This window comes from Talpa occidentalis, unplaced genomic scaffold, assembly GCF_014898055.3.
Source record: "Talpa occidentalis isolate TD23 unplaced genomic scaffold, MPIMG_talOcc4v2.1 talOcc4.6, whole genome shotgun sequence".
NCBI lineage: Eukaryota > Metazoa > Chordata > Mammalia > Eulipotyphla > Talpidae > Talpa > Talpa occidentalis.
The window spans coordinates 22,314,042-22,341,906 of NW_023604972.1; the positions used below are offsets into that span (position 1 = coordinate 22,314,042).

The 27,865-nt window shown below is 41.6% G+C and overlaps 1 protein-coding gene and 1 long non-coding RNA gene across 4 annotated transcripts; one reads left to right on the forward strand and one right to left on the reverse strand.

Moving 5' to 3' along the window:
* Window positions 1–3,255: 3,255 nt before the first annotated feature.
* LOC119260563 (uncharacterized) lies at window positions 3,256–27,857 on the reverse strand. Of its 3 annotated transcripts, none has more exons than XR_008549353.1 (5): window positions 27,754–27,857; window positions 26,658–26,834; window positions 19,771–19,944; window positions 3,566–3,802; window positions 3,256–3,412 (listed from the first exon to the last, which is right to left on the reverse strand). It is a non-coding gene; the product is annotated as an uncharacterized LOC119260563 (long non-coding RNA). The 3 variants fall into 3 exon arrangements; XR_008549352.1 differs by having other exon boundaries at window positions 3,256–3,461; XR_005128747.2 differs by lacking the exon at window positions 3,256–3,412 and having other exon boundaries at window positions 3,469–3,802.
* On the forward strand, window positions 15,206–22,953 carry CHRNA9 (cholinergic receptor nicotinic alpha 9 subunit). Its single transcript, XM_037529534.2, has 5 exons — window positions 15,206–15,350; window positions 15,626–15,771; window positions 16,906–17,060; window positions 17,876–18,408; window positions 22,412–22,953. The coding sequence occupies exons 1-5, from the start codon at window positions 15,287–15,289 to the stop codon at window positions 22,951–22,953; spliced, it is 1,440 nt and encodes a 479-aa protein (XP_037385431.1). The 5' UTR covers window positions 15,206–15,286.
* Window positions 27,858–27,865: the final 8 nt, after the last annotated feature.

Here is a 27,865-nt window from a genome sequence, read left to right on the forward strand (position 1 = left end):
GAGATCAGAATAGTTTAGAGGTACAAAGGCAGCAAGAGCAAAATAAATGAGGGGGACTTCCTCAAACTAATAAGCTTCTATATAGCAAAGGAAACCATGAGCAAAATGAAAAGGCAACCTATGGAATGGGTGAAAATGTTTGCAAACCACATATTTGACCAGGGGTTAATAACCAAAATTTACAAGGAACTCATGCACTCAATAACGAAAAATTACAGCCCAATTAAAAAGTGGGCAAAAATCACAATGAGAGGTCAACGCACATGTGTCAGGATAGCTATTATCAAAAAGACAGGAGACAGGGCCTCCCCGGTGGCGCAGCAGTTGAGCGCTGGGTTGCGAAGCTGCCCGCGGCCTCTGCGGCGCCGGTTCGATCCCCGGCTGCTCCCCGGCCACCGGAGGAGGATCCCACATGGCGCGCAGACCTCTCCTGCCGCCCGCTGCTCCCCTCAGCAGTGTACTTCGGTCCTTCTGCCTGCTCTACTCCCCGCTCTGGCTCTGGTGAATTCTCTCACCCTCCCGCGCTTCTGACTGTGCCCAGTGCTTGTATAAATAAATAAATAAATCTTTAAAAAAAAAAAAAGACAGGAGACAACGAGGGCAGCAGAAGATGTGGAGAAAAGGAAACCCTCCTGGGCTGTTGGGAGGAATGAAAAGTGGTGTAGCACTATCGAAAACAGATGGAGGCTCCTTATGGAATGAAAAATAACACTACCCTGTGATACAGCAATCCCTCTTCTGGGTACAGATCCAAAGGAAATGAAATTACTATCTCAAAGAGATATATTCACTCTCTTGGTCCTTGCAGCATTATTCCAATTGCCAAAGTATGACTATACCCTAAAAGATGACATATACATCAAGAAAATGTACAGATCTTCATTGTTTATCTATCTATAGTCTGATCTATTTGTATGTAACAGAACGTCATTCAACCTTAAAAGGAGAAAATCCTGCAGTTTGCAACAACATGGATGAAGCTAGTGGATATTATGCTAAGTGAAATAGGGTAGACAGAGAAAGGCAAATACTGCATAGTATCACTTAGATGTGAAATGTAAAAAAATTAAACAAACAAACAAACAAATACCTTTGGAGACATCTAGAGACCATCATACTGACTAATTGTACCCAGGTGAGGCTTCCTTTGCCACCAGCTGCGTCCTGGCCCAGCAGAAGTGGGGAGCGGATGGTGCGAAACAGAATCAGAGCGATTACTGGGAACCCCATTCATTGAAAATCTGTCAAGTGCATTAAGTTCTGTGCAGGGTAAATGAGTGACAGTTTATCATCTAATGGAGTATTGTGCAACTTCTAAAAAGAATATATCAGTTTGGGTTGATCTGGAAAGATATCCGTGATCCAATATGTAAGAAAAAGCAAATGGTAGACCAGTGTACAGTGTCAAATAAACAAATTATACACACACACACACCCCATTATAATCATAGAAAACATCTGGGAGCAGCTGTTACCTCTAGGAAGTGGTACTAGATAGAAGAGAGGGAAATTTGCTCTTTAATGCACTATTTAAATTAAAAACATCATATACACAAATTAAATTTTTTAATGGTTTAAAAATATTCAATCTCCTTGAAAATCCTTCTATAATTTTATCCCAAGGAAATAAAGTAAATATTTTGTACTAAGATGATTAAGACAACATAAATTAAAATGGCGTAAGATTGAAAATAATCTAAATGTCTAGGATTATGAGAATGGTTAAGGAAAAGGGACTATAATATAATGCAATCATTAGGAAAAAATAAAATCTCAGTTTAGCCAGATGGGGGAAATGCTGATAAAATGCTAAGTAGAAAAAACATGGTGTATGTGAATTCAGTCTTAATATCAATGATATTTTTGACAGGAAAAAAATTACATAGGAAAAAAAAAGGAAACACTCCCACATGGCAGTTTACTATCAGGTTGCCCCTGATAGTAAGAATTTGGAGATTTTTCTCTTTCTGGACACTCACATTTTCATATTCTTTTCAATTTTTCTTCAATGAGCATGCATTATTTTGTAATATAAAAGGAAAAGAAAGTACAATACTGAGAAAACCATGACATGCATTCCTGACATGAGTCAGGAGCTGAATTTTCATGTTTAAATTAGTTTCAGAAACACAGGAGTGGTTTCTAGGCAACCTGCTTGGGAAATCATGTTCATTTCCATTGTTGCTGGAGTGTTCCTTGAGTGTCTCAAAGGAAATGTAAGAGATGCACCCTTATGAAAGCAGACTCCTGCTAAGGAAAAACAACCTTTGTTACCCAGTTTTGGTTGGGGAACTTGAGTTATTGTGACCCCAGAGACACATAGGGACCTGAGCTTTTGTTTTCAAGTGAGTGATTTCAGTGAGGACTGCCATAGGGAGGTTGAGTACACTAGATATTCAAGTCTGCATATGGTGTGGAAATTGGGCTGGGGCCTGGGGTAGGGGTGGGGCATAGGAACCTAAACCAATAACCTCAGCCCTTGGCTTTGCTGCAAATCCCAGGCTGTGAATTCAGACAGTGGCAAGGCTTTGCAAGATGGATTGCAGTTCAAGATGTGAAAAGATTGCCTCATCATCATGTGAGCCATTTACTATCATTATAGACAATCCTGCTGAGCCAAAGGGCTTTTAATCAGGAGGAAACACTGAAAAAATGGAATCAGAGCTAAGAAAGCATTGGCCCAGCCTGATGGGCTGTGGAGGATGGGCTGAGTTAAGGCTTTTTAGCCTCCAGGGAGCCCTGTTCTTTGCTAAGAGTTTGCAGAAGGTGCTGAAGGTATTGTTCTCAGGCCACAATGTATGTTTTGTTGACCTTGACTACATTTTCCAGCAAGAACTAAAGACATTCTTTCTAATAAATGTGATCAGGGCTCAGCACTCATTCCTGGGCCCCTTAGTGGTTGTCTTTTGCAATTACAAAAATTAAATAATGTGAATAAACAGCAGGCTTTTTGGGTAATGATAGCAATTGGCTAAGGGTTATTCCCTTTAACATTGGCTTCCCATATACTTCATCAAGCTCATGGGAGAGACTGACAATCAGGATCTCTGGCCTCAGGAGAGACAGATCCACTTCCTAATAGAAAGTGGGACAGCAGGGCAGGAATCTCCCAAAGAAGGTGGTGAGGAGCTTATTATGTCTCTAATCTTCTGAACCCACATTCTTCTTTCCAGTTAGGAATGGCCCCCACCCCCACCCCCATCTGGCCACAGTTAAAAAGTGACAGACACCTGGAGGGTAAAGGAAGAGGGGACTATGATTTACTGATTCCTCACGTGGTAGCTCTTGAGGGCAAGATTTTTCTCTTTCCGTCTTTTTTATGCCAGGGCTTACTCCACATATGTGTTTGCGTTCACTGTGCCCATGAATGCTATCTGCAGCCCAGGAGGTAGATAGCACAGTTCCTGTTTTACTGGTGAGGAGACCAAGAGGCAGAGAGTTTTAAAAATGCCTGAGACCTGCTAATAAATGTCAGAATGAAAACTTGTCTCAGATTTCAAAGAATGTGCTCATTTCTTTCTACCAAGATGCCCCACCCCATGTCCCTCCATTTTGTTGGTCCAACCTGTTAGGTGAACACGCCTTGTCTGCAACCTCTGAGTCAGTCCTCTCCTCCATTCACAACTCTCTTTCTTCTCCTGCCCCTGCCAGGGGCTGATGTCTTCTCCCTTCTCTGAATCTCTCATTTGGCAGTCAGTTACCCTTGAAGGCATATTCTTCTTTATGACTTTGTTCAACAATATTCTTATTATTCAATTTTTCTTAGAAGTTTGTCTTTTTCCTCCAAATAGTCCACAAGCACCTAAAAAGAAAAGGACAACACATTAGTTCTTCTGTCAACATATTAGTTCTTCTGTAAACTCTGCCCAGGGTGCAGTAAATATTTACAGTGAGAATGGATTTAGCTGCAGAGTTCTGGTCAGAACTTACCTTCCAGGACCTGTTTTTACTAGGAAACTAGCAAAGGGGGTTTAATTTTTATCTGAAAGCATTGATTCTCATCAGAATCACCTAATTAAGTGACTTTAACTACCCCCTGAGGGGCTTGCCACCTAAGATGTGTTGAAGAATATTTAAAGAAATATTTATTTATGCATAGAAAAACTGGGGTATAGGCCAGAGGTACAGGGGGTGGGTGAGAGGATTCACCAGAGACAGAGTGGGGAGCAGATCAGGAGGATTGACTGAAATACACTGCTGAGGGGAGCAGGGGCTAGATTGGAGAGGTCTGCTGCCAGTTAGCTCCCTGGCCAGGAATCGAATTCAGGCTGCAGTGGTGAGAGCATGATAGCCCTGAGACTTAACCCCTATGTCACCAGGGAGGCCCCAAGATCTTCTTCTCTTGGGGCTTAGAATCTTAAGCACAAACATAGGTAGGTTGGCTGACCGGAACCTCTAAGCCCTCAGATCAAACACAGTAATCCTCCTTCCAAAGTAGGTTTGTGCTCTGAGGGGCTGGGGGGAAAAGCAGCTGGCTTCTCTGCAAGGCATGTTTACATCCAGGTTTGACTTTCCTCTAAAGGCTGCCCTCAAGGAAGCCATGCTTAGCACAGGTTTGTGCACAGTCAGGTTAAGACCCAAAGCACTCTCTCAGCTCCTACCCTAGCCTTGTCCCCTCAGAGTGGATACCAGACTGCACTGTTCCTCAGGGCAGGTCAGCTAAGGCTGCTTGGGAGTGTGGGATGGGAGGAACACATAAGCTGCCAAGAGACCAGCCTAGTATTTGCCACTACAATCATGTATTTCATCAGCGTTTACTGGATACCTTTTGTGTGCTAAGCACTGGGAATACTAAGACAAATAAAGTATTTGCAAAGTATTCATCTGGTTAGGGGGACTAACATGTAAATAATTAAACAATGGAATAAGCACTATAAAAGAAGCGAGTATGAAAAACCTAGTAACACAAAGGAAGAAGTATAGAATTCTGCCCTGAGGTGGTTGGGAAAAGTTCATTGATTAGGTAACTCTCAACAGGAGTGTTAAGAGTTTTTCACTGGTTGGGGGAGGCAGGATGAACATTCCAGCAGAGGGTACAGCATATACAACAGTGAGGAGGCATGAAGGAGTATAAGAGATCCACCTGTCATTAAAGGTATGTGAGCATGGCAGGAGATGAGTCTGGTGGGAAGGGCAGAGCTAAGACTATTAAGGGTCTTAGAAGCTGTGTCTTAGAATGGGCTTTTATCCTTGGATGATGGAATAAAAAAGGATTTCAAACAAAGAGGCATGAAACATGGTCAGATTTTAAAAGATCTACATAAAGACAGTGTGAAGGAGGGACTACAGGAGGAAGAGATGGAAGCAGAGAGACCAGCCCTGAGATAATTAGTAGTCTAGGCCATACTACCTTGGCATGTTCATGGAAGAAGAGAGGGTAGCAAGGCCTTAGGAGATGGACTGATGGAGCCTGGTGATTGATGAGTCGTAGTGATTTGTGAAGGGAGAGCTTGACAACTTCCACTTTGCATAGGAGATGGGAATGGTGGCTCCATTCTCCAAAATCAGGAACATGTGCGTGTGTGTGCATGTGTGTATTAAATTTTGGCAATGTCTCATGTATCTGGGACATCCAAATAGAGGTAATTGTCTAGTAAGTAGTTGGTTCATGGGAGTCTGAACTCAGAGAGATCATTGTTTTCACATGAAAGGAGTCTGGATCAGGCTTCTCCCACTATAGACATTCAATAAACATTGTTTTGAATAGCTAATTAATGATTACAGCGCACTGGGGAAACAGAATGATGCTGCAATGTAAATGTGGATGCTTTTACAGTAATGGACTGATAGTTTTAGAAAAACTCAAACTAAATAACACTGATTTTTTTCCAACTATAAATAAACCTTTGCAGTGGGGGGTTTTCAGCTACATAATGAAAAGAAATGCAGCTGTGGAAACGAGAAGGCAGGGCATATAGAGGGCAGAACAGCCTGCAGGGTAAAAGATGTGAGCAAGTTCCAGCCAAAATGGAAAAAGGAGGAGGGATCTGATCCGGTAGAAAAGAGGTGAGAATCTAATTTCCTTGGGCTCAGGAACTGATTCCGCAACAACTGGTGGGTGTCCATAAAAGGAGTAGTAGATATGTTGTCCCTTGCAGAGACACAGCTTTACGTCCCTCATGTGTATTTCCTCATTCAATCCTCAGAACAACCTCACAGTAGCTCCTTCATTAAGCTGCTTTTGGCGATGAGTAAACTGAACACAGGAGAGGTTGAATAACTTGCCAGGATACTCAGTGGAAATGTGGCAATTCCATGATTTGAAGCCAGTTTGGGTCCAGGATCCTTTTCAAGGCAATTTGCTGCTGTGCAATGCTACCATTTCATGTAAAGAAGTTATGGAGCACTACTATACAGGGCCTTGCTTTTCTTATCACTGTGTGGGTCTTGTAAGAGCAGGACACATGACTTACATTAAGGCTTAAATTATAGTGTGTATTTGCTCTGCGTCCTCTCCTCTCTCCTGATTGGTCCTTGAAGGAAAGTGGTGTTTAAAGATTTGTCCCAAATTGTCTTTTCTGGGAAAGCTCTGGGGGTTTCTATCATTCTGTAACTTCATGTTTGCAGACCTGAGCAGGTTATGGGAGCAATGGGATCACTCAGCATTTAGAGATCACTGTTTATTCAATTTGCCATAACAATAGCCATCCAGTGTCTGCAAATTAAAGTAACCTTGGTTCCATTCCAGTTCCACTTCTTGGACATGATACTTAAAACCCTCCCAGTCTACACTCTCATCTGGAATAATCTGAGTGACTGTAGGGCTATGAGGATTACAGTGGCACCAAGTTCATAATGCAGGCTGGAGGTGTCATAAACACACAAAAGTACAAATAGACATGCAGAGATTGGGGGAAGCACATTTTAGGAAAAAGGCACTCAGAAGTCTTGCTTTGGCAGGGAACCTGTGTATTTGATACAGTAGAAGAAGGTCAATGGGACTGTCTCATAAATTTATTAAGCAATTAGCATTAAAAAAATCTTCCAAGGTCAGCAGTTTTTATATAACTTATAAAACAAAACTTAGGACTCTAAGTAAACACTTTCCCTCCCAAACATTTAAATATTGAGTTCAAGCCTAATTTTTTTCTATCCAACTAATTAAAATCACAACACGAACACAATGGATTTTCTTAAGTACATTGAACACCTTAAGAAGCTGACAAAACACATACTAATTATCACAATGAGTACAGAAGTTACTACGTAAAATTGAGTTTAAAATTGATAAAACTATGGATTTAAGGTTGTTTGTTTATCTTGTTAGCCATATATCTTTTTTATTTAAAAATTTTTTTTAAAGATTTATTTATTTATGCATACAAAAGCTGGGTACAGGCCAGAGGTGCAGGGGGTGAGAGGATTCACCAGAGATAGAGTGGGGACCAGAACAGGCAGATGGACTGAAACATACTGCTGAGGGGAGCAGTGGGTGAGTCAGGAGAGGTCTGCTGCACCATATGGGTTTCTCCCTGGCTGGTGGGGGGGGGGGGGAGCAAACTCGTGCTGCAGAGGCTGCGGACAGCCTCATAGGTTGCATTTTAACCCCTTGCACCACTAGGGAGGCCCTTGTTAGCCATATTTTAATTCTAATCTATTTTATGCCTTCCTAAGATTCTTATTTTTATGAAAATTTGTTTGTAGTAATAATATAGAGCACCCTCCTCCCACCCCCCAATTCAGACTAGCCAAATTTGCAGATTCTGAATTACCAAATAACTGATTCTTTGTGTGGATGCCAGAGCTTGAAACTCAGATCTGCACAATTAGTTTTTAGACTGAATTCTTTAAAAAATAATCAAGTCTAATTTTTGATGTCACAGAACTTTCAGTTCCTTTTAAATTCAGTAGATACTGAATTGGAAAAAAGAAGCATGCATCCTTTAAATTTTTTGCAATTTATATTCCCTATCCCACAACTCAGTGATTATTATATAGTGATTATTATATTATTTAATTGGTAACTTGGTGTAATGGGCAACTTAGCTATGCTTTATCAGTGCCTTATTATATCATAGTGTCATTTTTCAGACCCTTGTTACTTAAAGTGTGGCCCAGGGACCAGCAACACCATGTGGAATGCATCTCAGTGGCACTTTGGACAAGCTGACTCAGATTCTGCATTTTAAAGGACATCTCCTGTCCCTGTGATTTGCTTACACTTTTAAAAGCACTAATAGAAAGAATTCATGTGCCTGGACATAGCAGACCTCTCCTGTCTCGCTAGCTGCTCCCTTCAGCAGTTTATTTCAGTTGATCTGCCTGTTCTGTTCTCCTCTCTGTCTCTGGTGAATCATCTCACCCCTGCATAAATAAAAAAAATATTTAAAAAAAGAAAGAAAGAAAGAAAGAATTCATGTGCCTGGAGGCTCAAACCTGTGGCTGGCTCTTTTCATGACAGGCAATTCATTTCCTATCTTGGAATCCATTGTGACTCTCTCTTTTCTTATGCTTTTGAGATTTTATTTTAAATGCTAAGATTATCTGCTCCATTCACCAAGAGAAGAGGGCCTTGTGGCTGAATCTGAGAAATCCAATATTAAAAAATAAAGTAGATGACATGCCCAGAAGTGGAGGAGAAAGTCAAGGGGATTTGGCTGTCATAGAAGCCCAGAGCAATGACCTTCAAGGACGAACATTTGGTCATGTTCTCTTCACTGATGAACATGTGATTGCTTCATAAACATTAGCCATTCTTCCTATTGTAATGAATATTATAGTAATTAAAAAGTGAAGAACAATGTCTAGGATATGCTGAAAAATTCAACAAGCGTCAACACTGAGATTTCTCATGACAGCCATTTCCTCCTGATGCTGGCAAGGACCTCTGGTCCCCCCAGGGTGTTGAATTTAGGACTGACTTGAAGAATGAGCTCAGAAAGACATTAAGATCAGAAGAAATAGTCTGTCCAGTGGAGTGTTTACACTTCCTTCTGAGGGCAGGGTGAGGGGTTGAGGAGGGAAAAGATGACCACTTGGCTAAGTAAACTTATTTTTGAAGATTGGTACAATTTTCCCACCACTTTGTTTTTGGATCTGGACCATAGAACTCCACGCATTTCTTTTAATATAAGCAAATTATTTTGAACATTGTACCCTGCCTTAAAGGAGTGAGTGACTCAACTTGTCCTATAAGCCAGGTCAAGAGTTGGTTCCTCTGGGGTCCTCCTGAAATACTCTGGCTTCTGCAGGATGGTGCTGCATTAGAAATTGACCCAGATAGGGGGATGGGGAAAGAATAATATAGGTACATCCAAGAAATTATATTGATTGAATAAATTGACACTAATAATCGCATAGCTTAAAACTGTTAATAGATTTTATTATTATAAGCATTGACCTACTAGGCAGAAATTCAGAATAAATGGATGGAACGCTGTGAATTTGGCATCTGAAGCTGTCAATTTCAAACTGTTATTGTGCTGTCTTTTTAGAGCTGTTTAAAAACTGCAGATTTCACTCATGACGTTATCTTCAGCGAGCTGTGCGGGCATCTACAGGGAGTTTCTAGGGACACCTGGTGGCTGGTAAGGTGAAGTACCCTGGCTTTGTTAAAAAAGAAAGGCTTTGAATTGTGCCTAAAATTTGGTTGTGATTGAGAATTTCTTTCTTTCGATTCTTTTTATAGGATTGCCGTCATATATTTAAAAAAACAGACTTTGATTCTTTCAGATTATTTTATAACCTTCAGGCTTTCTTTCCTAAAGAAAGCATCAACCAGGTGAATTGACCGGCACCATCACTGGGCTACATCTAACCTGGCTCAGGACTGGGGCGAAGCAAAGGCACATTTAAGGAGGTGCCAAAATTCTCAGTAATTAATATAGATAGCATTTAATGCAATATTTTTAAAGTCAAAATGAGCGCAAAAGAGTCAATAAAACAACATATCAAAACTGTAAATACAGAAGCGTGTCACTGGTTTTCCCTTTTATCTCAGGCTTCAACAAGGCTCCAGAAGGCACTGACAAGAGCTAATATACCCACCGACACAGCCCCTGACTTGACTCACTCATGGGCAGTGAATGTGCATCTATAACTGCCCCCCTCCGCCCCCCCACCCTGAACCACACTGCGCCCAAGGCTTCCCGGTTCTTCGGAAGCTTTCCTGGCTTTCTCTCATGTGGATCAAGTATAAGGAGTCTAGGTCAATGGCAAAGTTAGGTGAGAAGAAATAGAGAACAGAAACTGTAAAATTAGCCTTAAGGAAAAAACCCCTGGGAATTAAATCCCCTTTTTGCTAAGGAGACCTGAGCCAATGAGACTCCGGCACTGGGCGCTGGTGGGCAGGGGTGATGGAGAAACCATTGCTGGGGTCAGACAGCCCCTTCCCCTCTTTTCTGTCTCCACATGTCCATTTAGTTCTCACTTACCCGGCCAGGGAAGGGGTGGGGGTGACCAGTGATAATCTGGAGCCTGGGGTCAGGCTGCTTCTCAGCAGCCCATGTCTGTGGGAGATGCTCCTGCAATGGCCTGGGAGGGTAGGAGTTTGGTTGAAGGGTGCTGTCTCCCTATTTCTCTATACCTCTTCATGAGAATTAACTTTGAGGGCGCAAACTACTGCTAACAAGAGAAGAGGGATCCTCCTTCCCCCACTGCCTTCCCTCCCCCCCCACCCCCTGCTTTTCTCTCACCAACCCTTGCACTGTCATCAGAGATGGCCACGACAATTAGCAGGAACATATTATGCAATTGTAACCACACAAGCTGCTATGAAAAGAGGAAGTAAAGCCAGTGGGGTGAGAACATATCGGGGTAAGAAAGGCTTGGAAACTCAAGAGCAAAGGAAAATTTCAGAAAAAACCCAAGAACCAAATGGCCTAACTAGGGCCTTATGGTTGGGGGCTCCTCTATACATGGTGAAGAAAGATCCCCGAAATAAGAGAAATTAGCCAAGAGATACTTATCCTATACAACTGTATAAATTTTTATGGCTTTCAAATATATCCCCTTAGGGGATTTCAGGGAGAATAGTGTGTACCTTCTGACAAAGCACAGACACCAGAGCCTGCTACAGCCCCCGGATCACTCACCTGAGCACATTGGATACCCCGTATCATGTATCAGCTGTTCTTCTGACCCAGAAAACTGCATATCCCTTATCACCTGCTCATGTCTCTTCATGAACTTGGCTCTTCTGTTGGCAATCTAGTGTCTCTCTTTTTACTAATGGAGGTTTCGCTGACAACTGGAGACTGTGTGGTTCAGCAGGGGAATCATATTAACATTTATTGAGAGCCTGCTACATGCCAAGTATGTGCTTGACACTTTATCTGTTTTGCTTTGATCCTCAAAATAACCCTTTTAAGTAAAGATTATAGTTATAATTTTTACAAATGAGAAAACAGACTGGAAAAAATTATGTGATCTGTCAGAGCTCATATAATTAGTAAGTGGTGGTTGTAGGATTTAAACCTGGGTGATAGAAAGAGTCTGATATTCTATGTTCTTTCTGTTGTGAAGTCAGCAGCGAATGGAGAGATGCTAATGCCTACCAGTCTCCTGCATCGATGGAATACACCACTAATTGATCTTGGTGCTTGCTCCTCTTGAACTTGGACTACATACAAAACACCAACTATATATGATCTATGTTGTCAAGGACTTTTGCTTTGACATAGGTTAAAAGATAATAAAGCAATTGGCTAGCAATGTAAGATTGTACATAACAGCCCAGCAATGAGTGCTAAAAAGATTTTGGTAAGCTTGTGAATAATAGGAAATATAGTCACGACACTTTGCTGAAATCTATCCTTCCCCCATCTTTTAATTCCTTAGATTTCTTTTTTCATCTTAGATATTACTAGCTTGTTTAATTAATAAATGTCTCCTCTGTGACTGGGAGTACAGCACAAGGCCAAGTCCTCACTCTCATGGAACTTAACTTCTAGTAGGAGACATAATCTGGTAAGCAAGGGCACACACATGCATACAAACACACACAATCATATAGGCAAACACTTCTGGAATGGAACCAGGAATGCCCCCTGCAAGATCTGACCTCGATAATGAGCTTCCACCAAAAAGTTGAGCAGGGGGCCTCCCCTGGTGGCGCAGGCGGTTGAGTGCCACTCTGTGAAGCTGTCCGCAGCCTCTGCAGCGCTGGTTCGATACCGGCCAGCCGGGGAGGGTCCCACATGGCGCAGCAGACCTCTCCTGTCTTGCCCGCTGCTCCCCTCAGCAGTGTATTTTGTCAGTCTGCCTGTTCTGTTTCCAGCTCTGTCTCTGGTGAATCCTCTCACCCTCCCGTGCATCTGGCCTGTACCCCAGTTCTTGTATAAAATAAATAAATAAATCTTTAAAAAAAAAAGTTGAGCAGGGACCCTGAGGGGTGGGGAGATGGAGTGGAATGCACTAGAAACTTTTCAGGGGAAACCATATGTGAACAACAACTCAAACCCATGGAACAGGAAAGGAGTATTCAGAAGCATCCTCTACACTTCTGCTCATCATCTGCATGGAGCAAGACAGAGTGATACTAATGCCCGGGCTCACAGAATGAAAACACAGAAACCTGAAAGTTTCAAAAAGATGGCTGCTGCCTGAATCTGGTCGTTCTCTGCCTGGTTCTTCTGGGTGAACTTTCTTTTTCATTGCTGTGCTTTTATGTACTTTCTAATGTTTCTATGATAGACATGCATTATTTATGTAGTAAAATTATATTTTAAAATATTGTGATCTTATGGACTATCTCTAAAATCCTAATATATTTTCAAATAAGCAAGTGCCTCAAAATTGGCTCATAGGGTGGTTTTGGTTCCCAGCAACTCTGCAATGGTTGGAATAATTTATTGTGTTGAGGGACTGTTGTTTCTCAAAAGGTGCAGATGTTGAAAGGATTGTTGTACTTTCTAGAAATTCTTTGAATTGTGACCCCTTTTTTTCCGGCCAGAGTATACTCCCTTGGGTGATATTATCACACAATCTCTGGTGAGATGCTGTTCAGAATTTCTACCCATGAGCTGGGGAAAGGTGGATGCTGGCATGAAAACCTTAATCTAGCAAATGTAAATCATTTAGTGTGCTCTTAACCTCAATTAATATGTCAACAGCTATAACCTCTCCTAAGTTAATGGGGCACTCAGGAAATGGGGTATACCGGGAGTGTCCAAATTTCTGGGGTGACTGAGATATAGTCATTTTCTTTTCATCGTCTGAGTTCACATTTTAGTGTGATCAATCTAAACCATATCCACCTGCCTTTTAGCCAAATGAACCCTAAACAGCGAATCCAGTGCATGTCTGCTTCCACTTACTGTCCAGCAAGCTACGGGACCTCTGTATTTCACATCTCTTTTTCTTGCAGAATACAAAGTGAAGGAAGAGTTAGTGACTGCATGAAGCTAAGCAGGGCTCCACAAAAACACTCAGTCATTTTTGGAATGAATTTGAGGAGTTTATTTTCTAATCATTAGCATTTTTGCCCTCTAAGGCAGAGATCTCCCCCGACCAAAGTAATGGTTTAACTCGGTTTTGTGTTAATCATTCATAGATGAGCATCCACTGTTACCATTTTTTAAAAATTGAAAGTGAACAGCTGAGTGGAGTTAATCAAACTCAACAAAGATTGCCAGGGATTTCTTTGGGGTCATCTGTCACAGGCCGCTCTAGTACTGAGTGTTCACTAAGCACCTAGTACTGGGACTGCTCTCTGTGAAGCATCAAAGAAACTAAGGTAAAGAGTCTCACCATAAGGAAGTCACTGCCCATCCCCGCTCCCGCATTGAGGGCCATGTTGATGAACTCTGAGAAGGAAGAGAGGTTCCAATGCTGGGCTGGAACCAGTCCTGGATTCACCTATAGTCAAGCATTTTGAGGGGAGGGTAAACAATCGCACCTCTGGACCTCAGTTTCCTCATGTGGAAATGAGGTGCTTAATTCAATTTCAGAAGTACCTTCAGCCTCTGAGATTGCAGAGCAGATGGTTAGTTCAAGGAGGTCTGAGTGTGGGCACCGCAAGCTGTGCCATTTGCTGGGTGAGTCAGACCAGGGGGTGTCAGGAAAATAACGTCTGCATGATGAACACAGGGCAGAGGCAATTAAGAGACACACTTAGCTGCCGGCTTGAGTGTCTGTTCCATTCGGAGGATATATCCCTGAAGAGGGACAGGGTGACTCATCTGATGCTGTAACCCGATGAAATAGAGCTATCCAATTTCTTTGCTCTGATTCCAGGCAGCCAAATGATCTTAATTTGGTTTTCCAAGGCGATTTCCTCAGGCAAGAGGAGGGGCAAGAGGAGGAACAGGCTATGGCCGCTGGAAATCGACATTCTTTTGCAGAGGCAAAATTAGAGCTTCTGTGAGGAATGAATGTGGAATGATATAAAGTAGCATTCTGATGCAAAGCAGTGTCTCGCTTAGTAATATATCATTACTTATGAGCCATTCTTGTGCTGATTTGGTTAATCTTAAGAGCTAGTAACTTGGTAAATGTAGAAATCCTAGATCTGCAGTCTGAAAAAAGGTGAAAAAAATCACTAACATTTACATAGTGCTTTGCAATAAACACAATGCTTTTGCTCAGTGTCCCCAGCACCTCTGGGAGAGGGAATATTATTTGCCTAGTGTGTAGTTGAGGAAGGCTCAGAGGTAGAGAGCTAGGAAGGGTTTGGGTTGGCGCTCAAACCCAGGTCTTACATTCCGAATCCAAGTCAGTGTTGCTGTTCCTGGAGGATTTGAACCCTTTTTTTCCATCCAACATCCTCCCCCCATGCTCACACACACACTACTACACAAGATCCCTGTCAGTGGGACAATGAAAGGGTGATCAGAAGCAGAGGCAGAGAAAAAAGTCAAATGCCAATCTGTTCTGAGATCAGGACTATTCCTCTTCTCTCTTCAAAGCTGGCACACAGGCCCTTTCCAGATCTGTGCCCAGTTGCTGGGTCCGTTTAGCTTCCCTGGTCCTTGACCTCAGGCAGAATAGGCCTGCAGAAGTGGTAGAAAATGCCCATTCTACTTAGCCGGAGCCTTGGGTGTGGAGTCTTACCTCTCTTCCTGGTGAGGTTGGCCTGGAATCCTCACCTGGGACCCTTACCTCCCCCAGAGCAGCACAGCCTGACCCAACCCATTTTGCTCTCTGCATCATAGCCGCTGAAGCTGCCATTCTCGGATTACAGAGGGGAGGGAGGCGGGTCTGGATCTCAGGACCTCCAGCCACTGTGCACTATAAGCGGGGAGCTCTCTGTCTGCCAAGGGGAGACTGTACCCAGACCCTCTTGTTCACGGAGGCAGGTGGAAAATTGTGCTGCCTGCCTGGGATACAATAGAGGCTCAGGAACAAGATGAACTGGCCCCATTCCTGCATCTCCTTTTGCTGGATTTACTTTGCTGCCTCCAGACTGAGAGGTGAGAAGCTGGTGGATGTATAGTTGCCTCAGTGGATCAGGGGCCACATAGGTAGGTGGGAGGTGAGGTGGGCCAGGAAATACAGAGCAAAGGGGCTAAATGCAAGGAAGTGTCCTGTGCTTCTTAGTGACTCATGTTGACCTGGGCATGCCAGAATAAAACCCCTCATTCACCTAAAGCTTATCCCCAATGGATGGTGGGTCACCCCCAATCCTAGACTTGGTCTGGTAATGCACATGACACTGAGTTTGATCCAGATTCCTCTTTTTGAGCAGTTGTAGAAATGGCAGATGGAAAATATGCTCAGAAGTTGTTTAATGACCTTTTTGAAGATTATTCCAATGCTCTCCGTCCAGTAGAAGATACAGATGAAGTCTTGAATGTCACTCTGCAGATTACGCTTTCTCAGATTAAGGATATGGTGAGTAACATGTACTGGTGACTCTCTGGAACGTTGCTTAGAATGAAAACAGCAGTGCTTTCCAAAGGGAAAGTCTTTACCAGGAATTTGAGAGGAATGAGGGCAGATGATACTCTGCGAAGCTGGTAGAAGAAGGGAACATGCAGACAAGGAAACTTTCTACAAAGTTAATTTTACTAAATGTTACCTCATCCTGGCCAGTCACTATAACCGTCTTAGAAAGAGATGGTGTTACATATTCTATGATTCCATTTCTAGGAAAAGTCCAAAACAGGTAAATCCATAGAAGCAGAACACAGAGAAGTGATTGCCAGGAGCTGGGGGACGGGGGGATGGTGAGTGAAAGTATAATGGTTATAAGGTTTCTTCTCGGGGGTGACGAAAATATTTTGGTATTAGTGATTATAGTTGTGCAAATTGTGAACATACTGGAAGTCATTGATTTGTACTTTAAAAAGGTTAAAATGGTGAGTTTTATGTTGTTGAATGTTATCCCAATTTAAAAAAGATGCTTTTTTTAAAATGGCATCTCTTTTTTTAATTTAATTTTTTATGTTTTACATCATTGTTCATTTTAAAACAATATTGGCTTCCCCCCATGCCCTCAGGTGTAGTCCCCATGGAGTTTCCTTCCCCAAGGCACCCGTGCCCCATCACCTCAGTCCCCTGTGCTCCTCCCTCCCTCCCTCTCATCCCTCTCCCTCCTCCTCCCCTGCAGGATGTCTCTGGTTTATAATGTCTGTTTTTGCTTTGTTGTGTTTTGTACTGTTATTATTTTTTTAATACTGATGTCTTATTTGGTTCCCCTATATTGCTGCTGACATCCCTTATTCAATGTTTAAATGTGCTTAACTACTTAAAATTATAAACCTTGAAAGACTTTTCTCCTGTATATTTGTATCATCACTTGATGTAAGCAAAGTCCAATGACTTAAATATTTGTCAAATTTACATAGCAAACACTAAATAAACAAACAACCAATGGTCCTGGTAGTTAATCCAGAGGGTAGACTTTTGGTTAAAAATGGATTAGTGTTCTTGAATTCCTGTTGTAAAAAAAATAAGCATCTTAGAGATGGAGGGCATTTGGTCGGGGTGTCTACTCGACAGTCGCCATCTGGCTTACTTGTGTAGGATGAAAGAAACCAAATTCTGACCGCCTACCTATGGATCCGCCAAATCTGGCATGATGCATATCTCACATGGGATCGAGACCAGTATGATGGACTGGACTCCATCAGGATCCCCAGCGACCTGGTGTGGAGGCCAGACATTGTCCTGTATAACAAGTAAGTGCAAGTCATAACTGAATTTTCTCAAAAATACACTTGTTGATTTAGCTGAATTTAAACATAGCAAAAAAAGAGTGTTTGAAATATGCATGAAGTTAACTATCAATTCCTGTTTTTAGGCCTAGAAATAATGATCATAGTATTTTAGTCGATAAAGTAATAGATCAAAAAGTCTTGGAGTTGCCTTCCCCTGGACAGGTGAGAAAAGTGAGACCGTATTAGCTTTCCAGGAGAGCGGTAACACAGTACCACCAACTGGGTGGATTAAACAACAGAAATGTATTAGTTTACCTTTCTGGAAACAGGGCTGTGAGGCACTCTCTTCCTAGTTTCTGGTAGACAATCTTTGCTGTACACTGGTTCAAGGAAGCATCACCCCTATCTTTGCCTTCACCCCCATAAGACATGGCTGTGTCCATATTTTCGCTTTGATAAGGACACCAGTTGTGTTGGATTAGGGCTTCATCCTACTCCAGGAGGACCTTATCTTAACTACATCTGCACTGACCCTATTCCCAATTAAGGTCACATTAGATGTGGGGCCAGGAATTTCAGCATATGAATTTGTTGGGGACACAATTCAATCTGTTATATAGTGTTCACTTGTCCAAGATCATGAATCAATAACAATGCTAAGACTAAGATTACCTCAGAAGGGGCCAATTAGTTGGTCCATGGATCTTGGATTTTATGTGGAGTGAAGGATAAACTAGATCAAAATGTCTGACCTTTTCCTAATTTTAGACCAAGGAGTGGTGAGTTGTTGGAGGTAAGGTAAGTTCCTCTGGTAAGCAGATTTTGTTTTCCTCCAGGGCTGATGATGAGTCTTCTGAACCTGTAAATACCAATGTGGTCCTGCGGTATGATGGGCTGATCACCTGGGATGCCCCAGCTATCACCAAAAGCTCCTGTGTGGTGGATGTCACCTACTTCCCCTTTGATAACCAGCAGTGCAATCTGACCTTTGGTTCCTGGACCTACAATGGCAATCAGGTGGACATATTCAACTCCCTGGACAGCGGAGACCTGTCTGACTTCATTGAAGATGTGGAGTGGGAAGTCCATGGCATGCCTGCCGTGAAGAATATGATCTCCTACGGCTGCTGCTCTGAGCCTTACCCGGATGTGACGTTCACGCTTCTTCTGAAGAGGAGATCTTCCTTCTATATCGTCAACCTCCTCATCCCATGCGTCCTCATATCTTTTCTGGCCCCCTTGAGTTTTTATCTTCCAGCAGCCTCTGGGGAAAAAGTCTCCCTGGGTGTGACCATCTTGTTGGCCATGACTGTATTTCAGCTGATGGTGGCAGAGATCATGCCAGCTTCAGAAAATGTCCCTTTGATAGGTGAGTTCAAGAGTCTTATACTTTAAGCTAAGCCTTTTAGTGCAGGGTTGTGTCTGTGCCTTTAAACATATAATGATAAGGTCAACTTCAGAGTCAACACAGGTTATCACATGTATCTGCTAGGGTCTTCAGTTGACAACTTTGAAGGCAGATGTGGCTGTTGGAGACAGGAACGGTGATGGTCTCTAAGTTTACACAGAAGAGGAATTGGAGGCAGTACAGTTTAGGGCACTGCTTTTCAAAGTGTGGTCCCTGGACCCACAATGCAGCTTCATTTTAGAAATCACATACCCAGAACTGATCCTGGACCTACTGCATTAGAAACTCTAATGGTGGGGTTTGACAATCTGTGTGAAGATTTCTGGTGATTTTGATGCACTTTCTGCTCGAATCTAAAAACCACAAGCTGAGAGGTTAAGGCCCTGATTTTGAAGTCAAAGAAATCTGCACTTGAAATCTCTCACCACTTTCCTTGGTCAACCTCAGGCAGCTCTGTGTATGTGTTTTGTCAACTGCCAAATGTGTATAATTGCTAGTCACTGTGTTACTGCTCAGTGCAGAGCCTGGCATATGGCGAGGACCAGGCAGACAGCGACTATTACTGTCACTTCACACCTCAAGGGATTTCTTCTGGGGGAGAATGGCAAATGTGGTAGAAATGATGAGCTGGATTTTTCAGCCTGAGCAGAGAAATTCTCCACCCTTACTGGGTATAATAGATGAGGAAAAAGTCATTAAAATGCATGTCCTTATAGCCAAAGAGTTTGATTTAGCAATTTTGGGCAAGATTTGGGAATCTGAGGTGATTCTAAATTAGATCAGATTTTCAAAAACCTGCAAGAATTCCCTCCAAGTATAGGAATGTAGACTGCTACTGCCTTCGCCGCCTTCCCTTTCCTTTAACTACCTCATTCAGAGAAACTTCTGACATCTTCAGTCCTCCGCCCTGCCACCAAGGGAAGATTCCATTCAGATCCAGTACCCCATCTCAGTGACTTGCTGTGCGATACACACAGCAAGTGTGTGTATCTGAACCAGAGGTTAGATCTAAATTTTTAGTTCCTTCAACTCAGCAATGACAGAAATTTTGGAACTCCGAGAGACTTAGATACTACTAGTAAAAAGATATTATACTGTCCTATTACCCTCTACTGAATCTAATACTATCCATTATTCAGACTTACTACATTGGTTTCTCTGTTTGAAGATTTCTTCCTTGTTATATCTTTCCAAGCAAAACACAGACACACAAAGTTGCACACCCACACACACCATCTTGAGAAATAGACCTAGAAAATTCTCCACCCCCCCCCCCACACACACCACAAATAAAGAGAAGAGGTGTAGTGGCATTTTGATTACCTCTCCTGAGGCAGAAATGATTGACAGTGATGACATCCACCCATAACCCTGTTTGAGGCTGGGTCAGCTGGCAGATTCTTCTCTGCTTTTGGTGACATTCAAGAGCAATCTGGCTCAGTCCTGGAGAGTGATGTCTGAAGACATGTCTCAGGAATTTTGCAAGCTTTAACTATTCTGTTTATGTGACAAAACAAAATAGATCTTGTTAGGAAGGTGCACACCTATCCTGAGAATATTAGGATAATAATTTGTTATTTGTAGCACCTATGACATGTGCTTCCAAGGTTGTAGAAGTGTGTTTGCATTTTCTATTTTTTTTTTTTTTGAAAGATTTATTTATTTATTTATATAAGCACTGGGTACAGTAAGACACACAGGAGGGTGAGAGAATTCACCAGACAAAGAGCGAGGAGCAGAACTGGCAGACTGACAAAATACACTGCTGAGGGGAGCAGCGGGCGCGGCAGGAGAACCCTCGCTGGTGGCTGGGGATCGAACCAGTGCTGCAGAGGATGCGGGCAGCTTCGCAGTCCAGTGCTCAACCACTGCGCCACCAGGGGAGGCCCTTGTGAATTACACTTTCAAATGTTGAATTTTTTTTTTTTGTATTCCTGGGCTAAAACCCGTCTATCATATTGAATTATCATTTTAAAGATACCATTGGATTCAGTGAAATAACTATTGTTATAGAACATTCTCAAATATGTTTATAAGAGAAATGGTCTTAATATTTCCTTTCTTGTTACATTTGGGATTGAGATTATATTGATTTAAAAAAAATAAGGTAGATTGTTTTCCTTATTTTCTTATTTCTGGAACAACTTGCATAAGATACGAGTTATCTGCTACTTAAAAGTTTGGTAAAACAGGGCCTTCCTGGTGGTGCAGGTGCTTGAGCACAGTGCTGTGAAGCTGTCCACAGCCTCGGCAGTGCAGGTTCGATCCTGGCTGGCTGGGGAGACACTGACATGGCGCAGCAGACCTTTCCAGTCTCACTTGCTGCTCCCCTCAGCAGTGTGCTTTGGTCGATCTGCCTGTTCTGTTCCCCACTCTGTCTCTGATGAATCCTCTCACCCCTCCACACCCCTGGCCTGTACCAGGGGTTCTTGTATGTATAAATAAATTAAAAAATTGTTTTTTTAAAAGTTTGGTAAAACATAGCTATAAAACTTTTGCCCTAGGATAGGGCAAATGAGTAGAGGCATTTGATTCTCATTCCTATTCAAGTATTCTTTCTTCTTACTCATATCTGCCCTTTATCTTCTTATTTTTTTCCTTGAAATTTCACTGAGATTATTAAACACTGTATAATATTACTTTTATTATTTTCTAATTTCCATTATTTTATTTCTTCTTTTGCACCTCTCTCCTTCTCTACCCTACTGCCATCCCTGCTCTATTCCATGAATGGCCTTGTTAAAGGTTTACTCATTTTCTTCCTCTTTTCAAAATTGTTTTTGGTTTTGCTCATTTTTCGTTTTCTTTTTTATTTCACAAATTTATGCTCTTATCTTTTTGTTGCCTTTCTTACTTGTCCTTTGCCATGAACAACTCTGCCTTGTGCAATGACAGTTATTTACTTTTGCCTTTCTTATCCAATAGAAATGAGCTTTATATTAATAAGGTTAAAAGACAAATCTGCGAACTGGCCAAGATCATAAACTGTTTGCTGAAAGTGTAAATTTTTGACACCACGACCTCAGTAAACATTCATAGATCTTTTAACTCAGGGCCAGGAAAATGCTGAGACCATTACATGCATCATCTCGTGTTGCCTCACAACATTCTTATGAGTTAAAAACCATGATTAGGGGCCTCCCTGGTGGCGCAAGGGGTTAAAATGCGGCACTATGACGCTGTCCACAGTCATTGCAGCATGAGTTTGATCCCCGGCCAGGGAGGTGATCCACACGGCGCAGCAGACCTTTCCTGTCTCGCCCACTGCTCCCCTCAGCAGTGTATTTCAGTAGATCTGCCTGTTCTGTTCCCCACTCTGTCTCTGGTGAATCCTCTCACCCCCTGCATATCTGGTCTGTGTGCACAAACAAATAAATTTTAAAAAACCCGTGATTATATTCATTTTACAAAGAAGGAACTGTCCTTTAGCAGTATTCTTTAGTTTATTCTAGGGTCACAAGTCTAGTGATTGACAGAGCTGGATTTGAACTCAGAAAGTGTGACTCAAAAGTCTATACTAATACCCATTATATACACTTGTATATCTTCCTTAGAGAAGGTGTTTATTTTCTAACACTCATCCCTATGTTACATGTGCATTTTATTAACTAATTTACCAGTTACTTATTGAATGAACACCTGAAGTGGATGAAGTAACAGACCTGGTGAAATTGAAAAAATACTCCTCATCCTCAGTGTATTAAAATCTGGTAGTAAAACGGAACTTAGTAAATGGATTTACATAAGAAACATGCAAAACAATGTGTGCACAGATGCAAAATAATATAAAAGTTCTAAATTTTGGTGTATTATTCCACATCTATTTGTAGAATAAATAAATCAGGTTCCCCATGATAAATAATTTATTAAAAAGAGCAGAGCAGAAACAGTGTTTGCTTCTTTTTGAGTCAAACAAGAGGACAGTTTTAAGCTGACTTAGTTGTTGCTGTGACTTTAATTTCAGGCAAATACTACATAGCCACCATGGCCTTGATCACAGCCTCCACTGCCTTGACCATCATGGTGATGAATATCCACTTCTGTGGGGCTGAGGCCCGGCCAGTGCCACAGTGGGCCAGGGTGGTCATCTTGAAGTACATGTCCAGGATCTTGTTTGTCTATGATGTTGGTGAGAGTTGCCTCAGCTCCTGCCATGACAGGGAGCAGGACCATCTCTCAAAGGTTTATGTCAAACTCCCAGGGCCTAACCTGAAAACAACTGGGAACAAAGACCTTTCCAGAAAGAAGGAAATGAACAAACTCTTCAAGAATGACTTGGTGAGCCAGAGAGAGAACCCCCAGGGAGCTGACAGTTGCTGTGCACGGTACACAGCGCTGACAAGGAACATCGAATACATTGCCAAGTGCCTCAGAGACCACAAAGCCACCAATTCCAAGGGGACCGAATGGAAGAAGGTTGCAAAAGTCATAGACCGATTCTTTATGTGGATTTTTTTCATTATGGTGTTTGTGATGACTATTTTGATCATAGCAAGAGCAGATTAGTGGGGATAAATCAACAAAATTCCCTGTTAATGTTCTTCCAAGTCAGATTGGTTTACACACACACACACACACACACACACACATAATGAATTATGTGTCTTCTTTTTCTTTTTAACTCCAAATCAATATTATGATTACTTGTCAGGTTAAATGAAGCAGGAGGTCCAAAATTTCAAGGGTTGGAGGAAATAGAGAAAAACCTCTTATATAGCCTACCAGAGTGGTAGGTGATAGTTCTCCAGATTACACAATTTTTCTCCTTTCATAGTGCAAATAACAAAGCATGCTTCATTACTGTTTAAAATTTAAAGTAAAAACACCAACCCCAAACAAATTCTTTTTGTCCCTATTGAAGCATGATTTTCAAAAGGGAAATTAGCCTTATATTCCTTTATGTTATTTAAGCTACCTTTTTTCAGGCATGGTGCCTTTCAAGCTGTATCTCAAATAATCAGATAAAAGCTTTTGTCTCACATAAAGCAAGTACAGGATTAGCAATTTAATGGGGAAGAGAATTTTCTTGGTAATGATGATGTCATATACATGGTTATACTTTACATGAACATGAAGGATAAAGTTGTTCCTGCATTTAATATTTGACTGAAGGGCCTCCCTGGTGGTGCAAGGGGTTAAGCGTCAGCACTATGAAGCTATCAGTGGCCACTGCAGCACAAGTTTGATCCCTGGCCAGGGAGGTGACCCATGTGGTGCAATAGACCTCTCCTGTCTCTCCTGCTGTTCCCCTCAGCAGTGTATATCAGTCAATCTGCCTGTTCTGCTTCTCACTCTGTCTCTGGTGAATAATCTCACTCCCTGTACCTCTGGCCTGTATCCCAGCTCTTGTATGCATAAATAAATGAATCTTTAATTAAAAAAATATTTGACTTAAAGAAGATAATCAGCACATTGGATGTCTGCATTCATTCTTTCAATTTGTTGTTCACCAAACACTTACTGTGTTTCTCCTACCTACAATAAGGCTGCATGAGCCACATCGGAATTGAGCAAAAGCAAGTCTTATGCACCAGGTTGACCCCTGTTGATCATCACAACAATTCTGTGAGCTAGGCAGGCAGATATGTCTAGTCTCCTTTCTCAGAGGAAGAATCTATGTCAGAAGAAGGTGGGTGTATGTGATTTAGCTTCTCATTATCCAACTAGGTGGTATTGGGACTCGGCACCGTGATTCCAAGTTTGGGCCAAATTTGCTAAAAGCACACTGCTTTTGCCAGAACAGGGTAAGATCTAGCATAGGAGATACTGAGAAATTCTCATTCTGAATTCTGAATTTCCTGCCCTAATTTCCTTCCTGTACTTCTCGACTGCTTTCCTACTTTCAGTACAAATGTGTCTTCAAATCCCATCTTTCTCACAGTGATTAAGATGATCCAATTACTAATACCCATTCTCTAACTCCCAACCCCTCAGTTATTCTTTTACCAATTAAAAACAAGCCAAGAACAGAATCAGAGAGAAAACAGGGGTTAACCTAGCAAAGAGAAAATGGTATTTAATTTAAAAACTAGACATTAAAAAAATTCAGTTAAAAACATATTTCAGCAAATGCTTAGTAACTAGTCTTGCAGACATTCTCTCCTTTCCTTGCCTCCCCAATATCTCTGGAACCATGTTTCATGAGATCCTTGGACAGGCCAAGAAGCATCTAGTTTGATCCCCCTTTGTATTCACTGGAGCTGGAGACATGGGAACAGTATTTTGTCTCATGCTTTGTTCATTCCAGATGTCACTTGGGACAGAAAGAATTACCCAGTACCCTGGAACAAACTGGGTTGCTATGATCGATACAAATTCTATTCAGTGAATGTAGATTACAGCAAATTGAAAGAAGAATGCCTAGACTGCTAAGTGAAATATTTCACGATAGAGCTGCTTAAAAATGAAGGCCTCTCAGAAGACTTCTGTACAATTTTCCACTTAACTAGGAAATATTTTGCCTGTAAATGTGTGACATCATGCTGGTGTGTTGTATTGGGGTTTATACTGATTAATAGATCTCTGAAACTTGGTGGGGGTGGGGGAAGAGGGAGAATAAAAGAAAAACATTTATTGTGTGCCTACTATATGCTCAGTGCTGTGGGACTTGAAGGGAACAAATAAAAAACATGGCTTGGCTTGAGACACCACATTCCTCACAGTTCAGTGGAGGAGACAGACAACACCGACAGACACATGGAGTGTGCACAGCACTGTCACGGACACGCGTGCAAAATGCCATGGAAGCAATGATGGCAAATCTGAGGGAAAGCCTGGAAAGGTGTTTAAGGGTATAATATTTGAGCTTGGCTTTGAAGATGAGTAGAGGGTTGCTGGTCAAGAAAGAGGTAGAGGTGGGATTAGAAGGCAATAGGGAAAAGAAAAGTTGTCCACAGAGCTGAGAAAAAGAAAAATATCGGGTGGTTTCACTTATAGGAGGAATATAGGGGAACCAAATAAGACATCAGGGGGAAAAATGATAACGATATAAAACACGACACAACAAAACAAAAACAAACAGGCAATTATAAACAGAGACACCCTGCAGGGGAGGAGGAGGGAGAGGCATCAGAGGGAGGGAGGAGCACAGGGGAGGTGCGCTGAGGTGATGGTGCACGGGTGCATTAGGGAAGGAAATTCTATGGGGACTAGGGGGGTGGGTGTGGGGGGAGAGAGGGGGAGAAAGCAAACATTGTTTAAAAATGGAACAATGATGTAAAAAATATATAAATAAAAAATAAAATAAATGAAAAAAAAAAAAAAAAGCAGAGGATTTGGTTTATTCATGGAATGGACTCCAAAGAATTGAGGAAATACAACTTGGAAACAGTCACTATTTTTTGTCTTTATTTTAATTATAGAAGTATTTTTATCAGTTACAGCTGCATTTGACTGCAAATAACAGAAAATCAGTGGACCATGACTTGAACAGATAGAGGTTATTCATCTCCCAGAAAATAAATCCAGAGCTACAAAGTCCAGGGATGTTTCCATTTTGCCTCTCCCTCCATCATTCTTAGTTTAAATAGCCTTGGATTTTTATGGCTTATGGTCACAAAAGGTCTTTTGCGCCTGGAGACTTGTACCCTTATTCCAAAAGAGAAGGAGAAAGAACAAAGTCCAGAAGGATGTAGGATGTACCATTCTATCCTCTCTCTTTAAAAAAAAAAGGGGGTTTCTGAAGCAAATCAGTGATTTCTTATAGCTTATTAGCTAGAGATGAATTACATGTCTTCTATTTCTGCAAGAGCCTTAGAAGGTCAGTGTTTTTACCTTCTCAAAGAAAAACATTACCATTGTCTGTAGGAAAAAGAGCAATTATTGCATCTAGCTGCTTCTACCTCAGTGATATAACCACTCTACCATAAAGTAGGAAATAGAAGGCATAATTATCCAAGTTCTATCATCATAGCAACAATTATTAGCTTATTATTTCCTCTACTCATTTCTATGTCTAGTTTCTTTTATATAATCATTGTGCATTATTATTTGTAATTACTCTTTATGTATTTTTAAATGACCACATACTCTTGGAAATAGCTTTCCCATAATTTACAAAATCATTTCCCTCTTATTGGACACATCATTTGTTTCAGTTTCAATAATACCGGTGGCAGGCAGAAAAATGAACCCTCAAAGATGTTCATACCCTAACAAAACTTGTGAGTATGTTAAGTTAGGTGGGGGATTAAGGTTCTTAATCAACTGACCTAGAGATGAGAAATTATCTTGGCTTCAAGTGCAATCCTCAGGATCTTTTTAAGTGGAAGAGGCAGGCAGAAGAGAGAACCAAGTAGATGTATCATGAGAAGGGCCCAGCAGATGTTGGTGACTTTGAAGCTGGAGCAAGGGGTCCTGAGTCAATAAGATGGGGTAGCCTCTGGAAGCTGCAAAAGCAGGAAAACTTTCTTAGTTGGAGCCTCTAAATGGACCCCAAAAAATCCTGTGTTGAAAAGTTGATTATATTGTAGTGGGATCCATTTTAGACTCTGACCTCCAGAACATTAAGAAAATTAATTTGTGTGTTTTTTAAGATACTAAGTTTGCTGCAATTTATAAAAGCAGCAACAAGAAACCAATGAGCCACTCTGTGTAAATAGCTTTTTCCATGTATTACAGTTATCTGTTGGGATACATTTGTCTATAGCCAGACTGAGATGGTCCTAATGAGCTGTACTAAAAAATTTGAACTTTATCTAAAAACATTGGGGAGCCATGAGAGGATTTTCCACAAGGGAGCCACAGCATCAGAGCTGTGTTTCAGAACTAGAAATGTGGTGCTCATGCAATGGCTGCAGAGAGAGGAGAGAAGAGGTAGGGAAAGAGGTTAGGATGATTTCTCACTGGCTCAGAGAAGTGACAATGAGGCCTTCACTCTGAGAATAAAAAAATAGAAAACATTCTGCTCACAAAGTATTTATGACCTAGTCTGGATACACCTTAGTAACTGGCTGGATATGGGTTTAGGGAGAAGGTAGTGTTGAGAATGAGACTGAGCTTTCTGTCACAGACAACTGAATGAAGACTAAAAGAGGACCAGGCTTTGAGGGATAGAATTTTGTTTAGGGCGACCTGAGTTGGAAATGCTTACAAGGCATCCTGGCAGAGATATCTAGTAAGTAGTTAAACATGTGTTAGGAACTTTGGAGAGAAGTGAAAGCTTAAAAAAACAATAATGGGGTAATTATTAAAGTCTTTATTATTATTTCAGTGGTGCTACAATATGAAATTCACATTCAATATGAAAACACATTCCCTGCCAGTATCCAGGAGCTTGTAGTCATCATGCGTCATTAAAGCACTTACCTTGTTATCCTGTCATTTCTCCATTCAGATGTCTGCTTTTCCAAGTACATTGAAATCTTCTCCAAGTCTGCAATTCATAAACTCTGTCATTATTCCCTTTTTACCCTTTGTG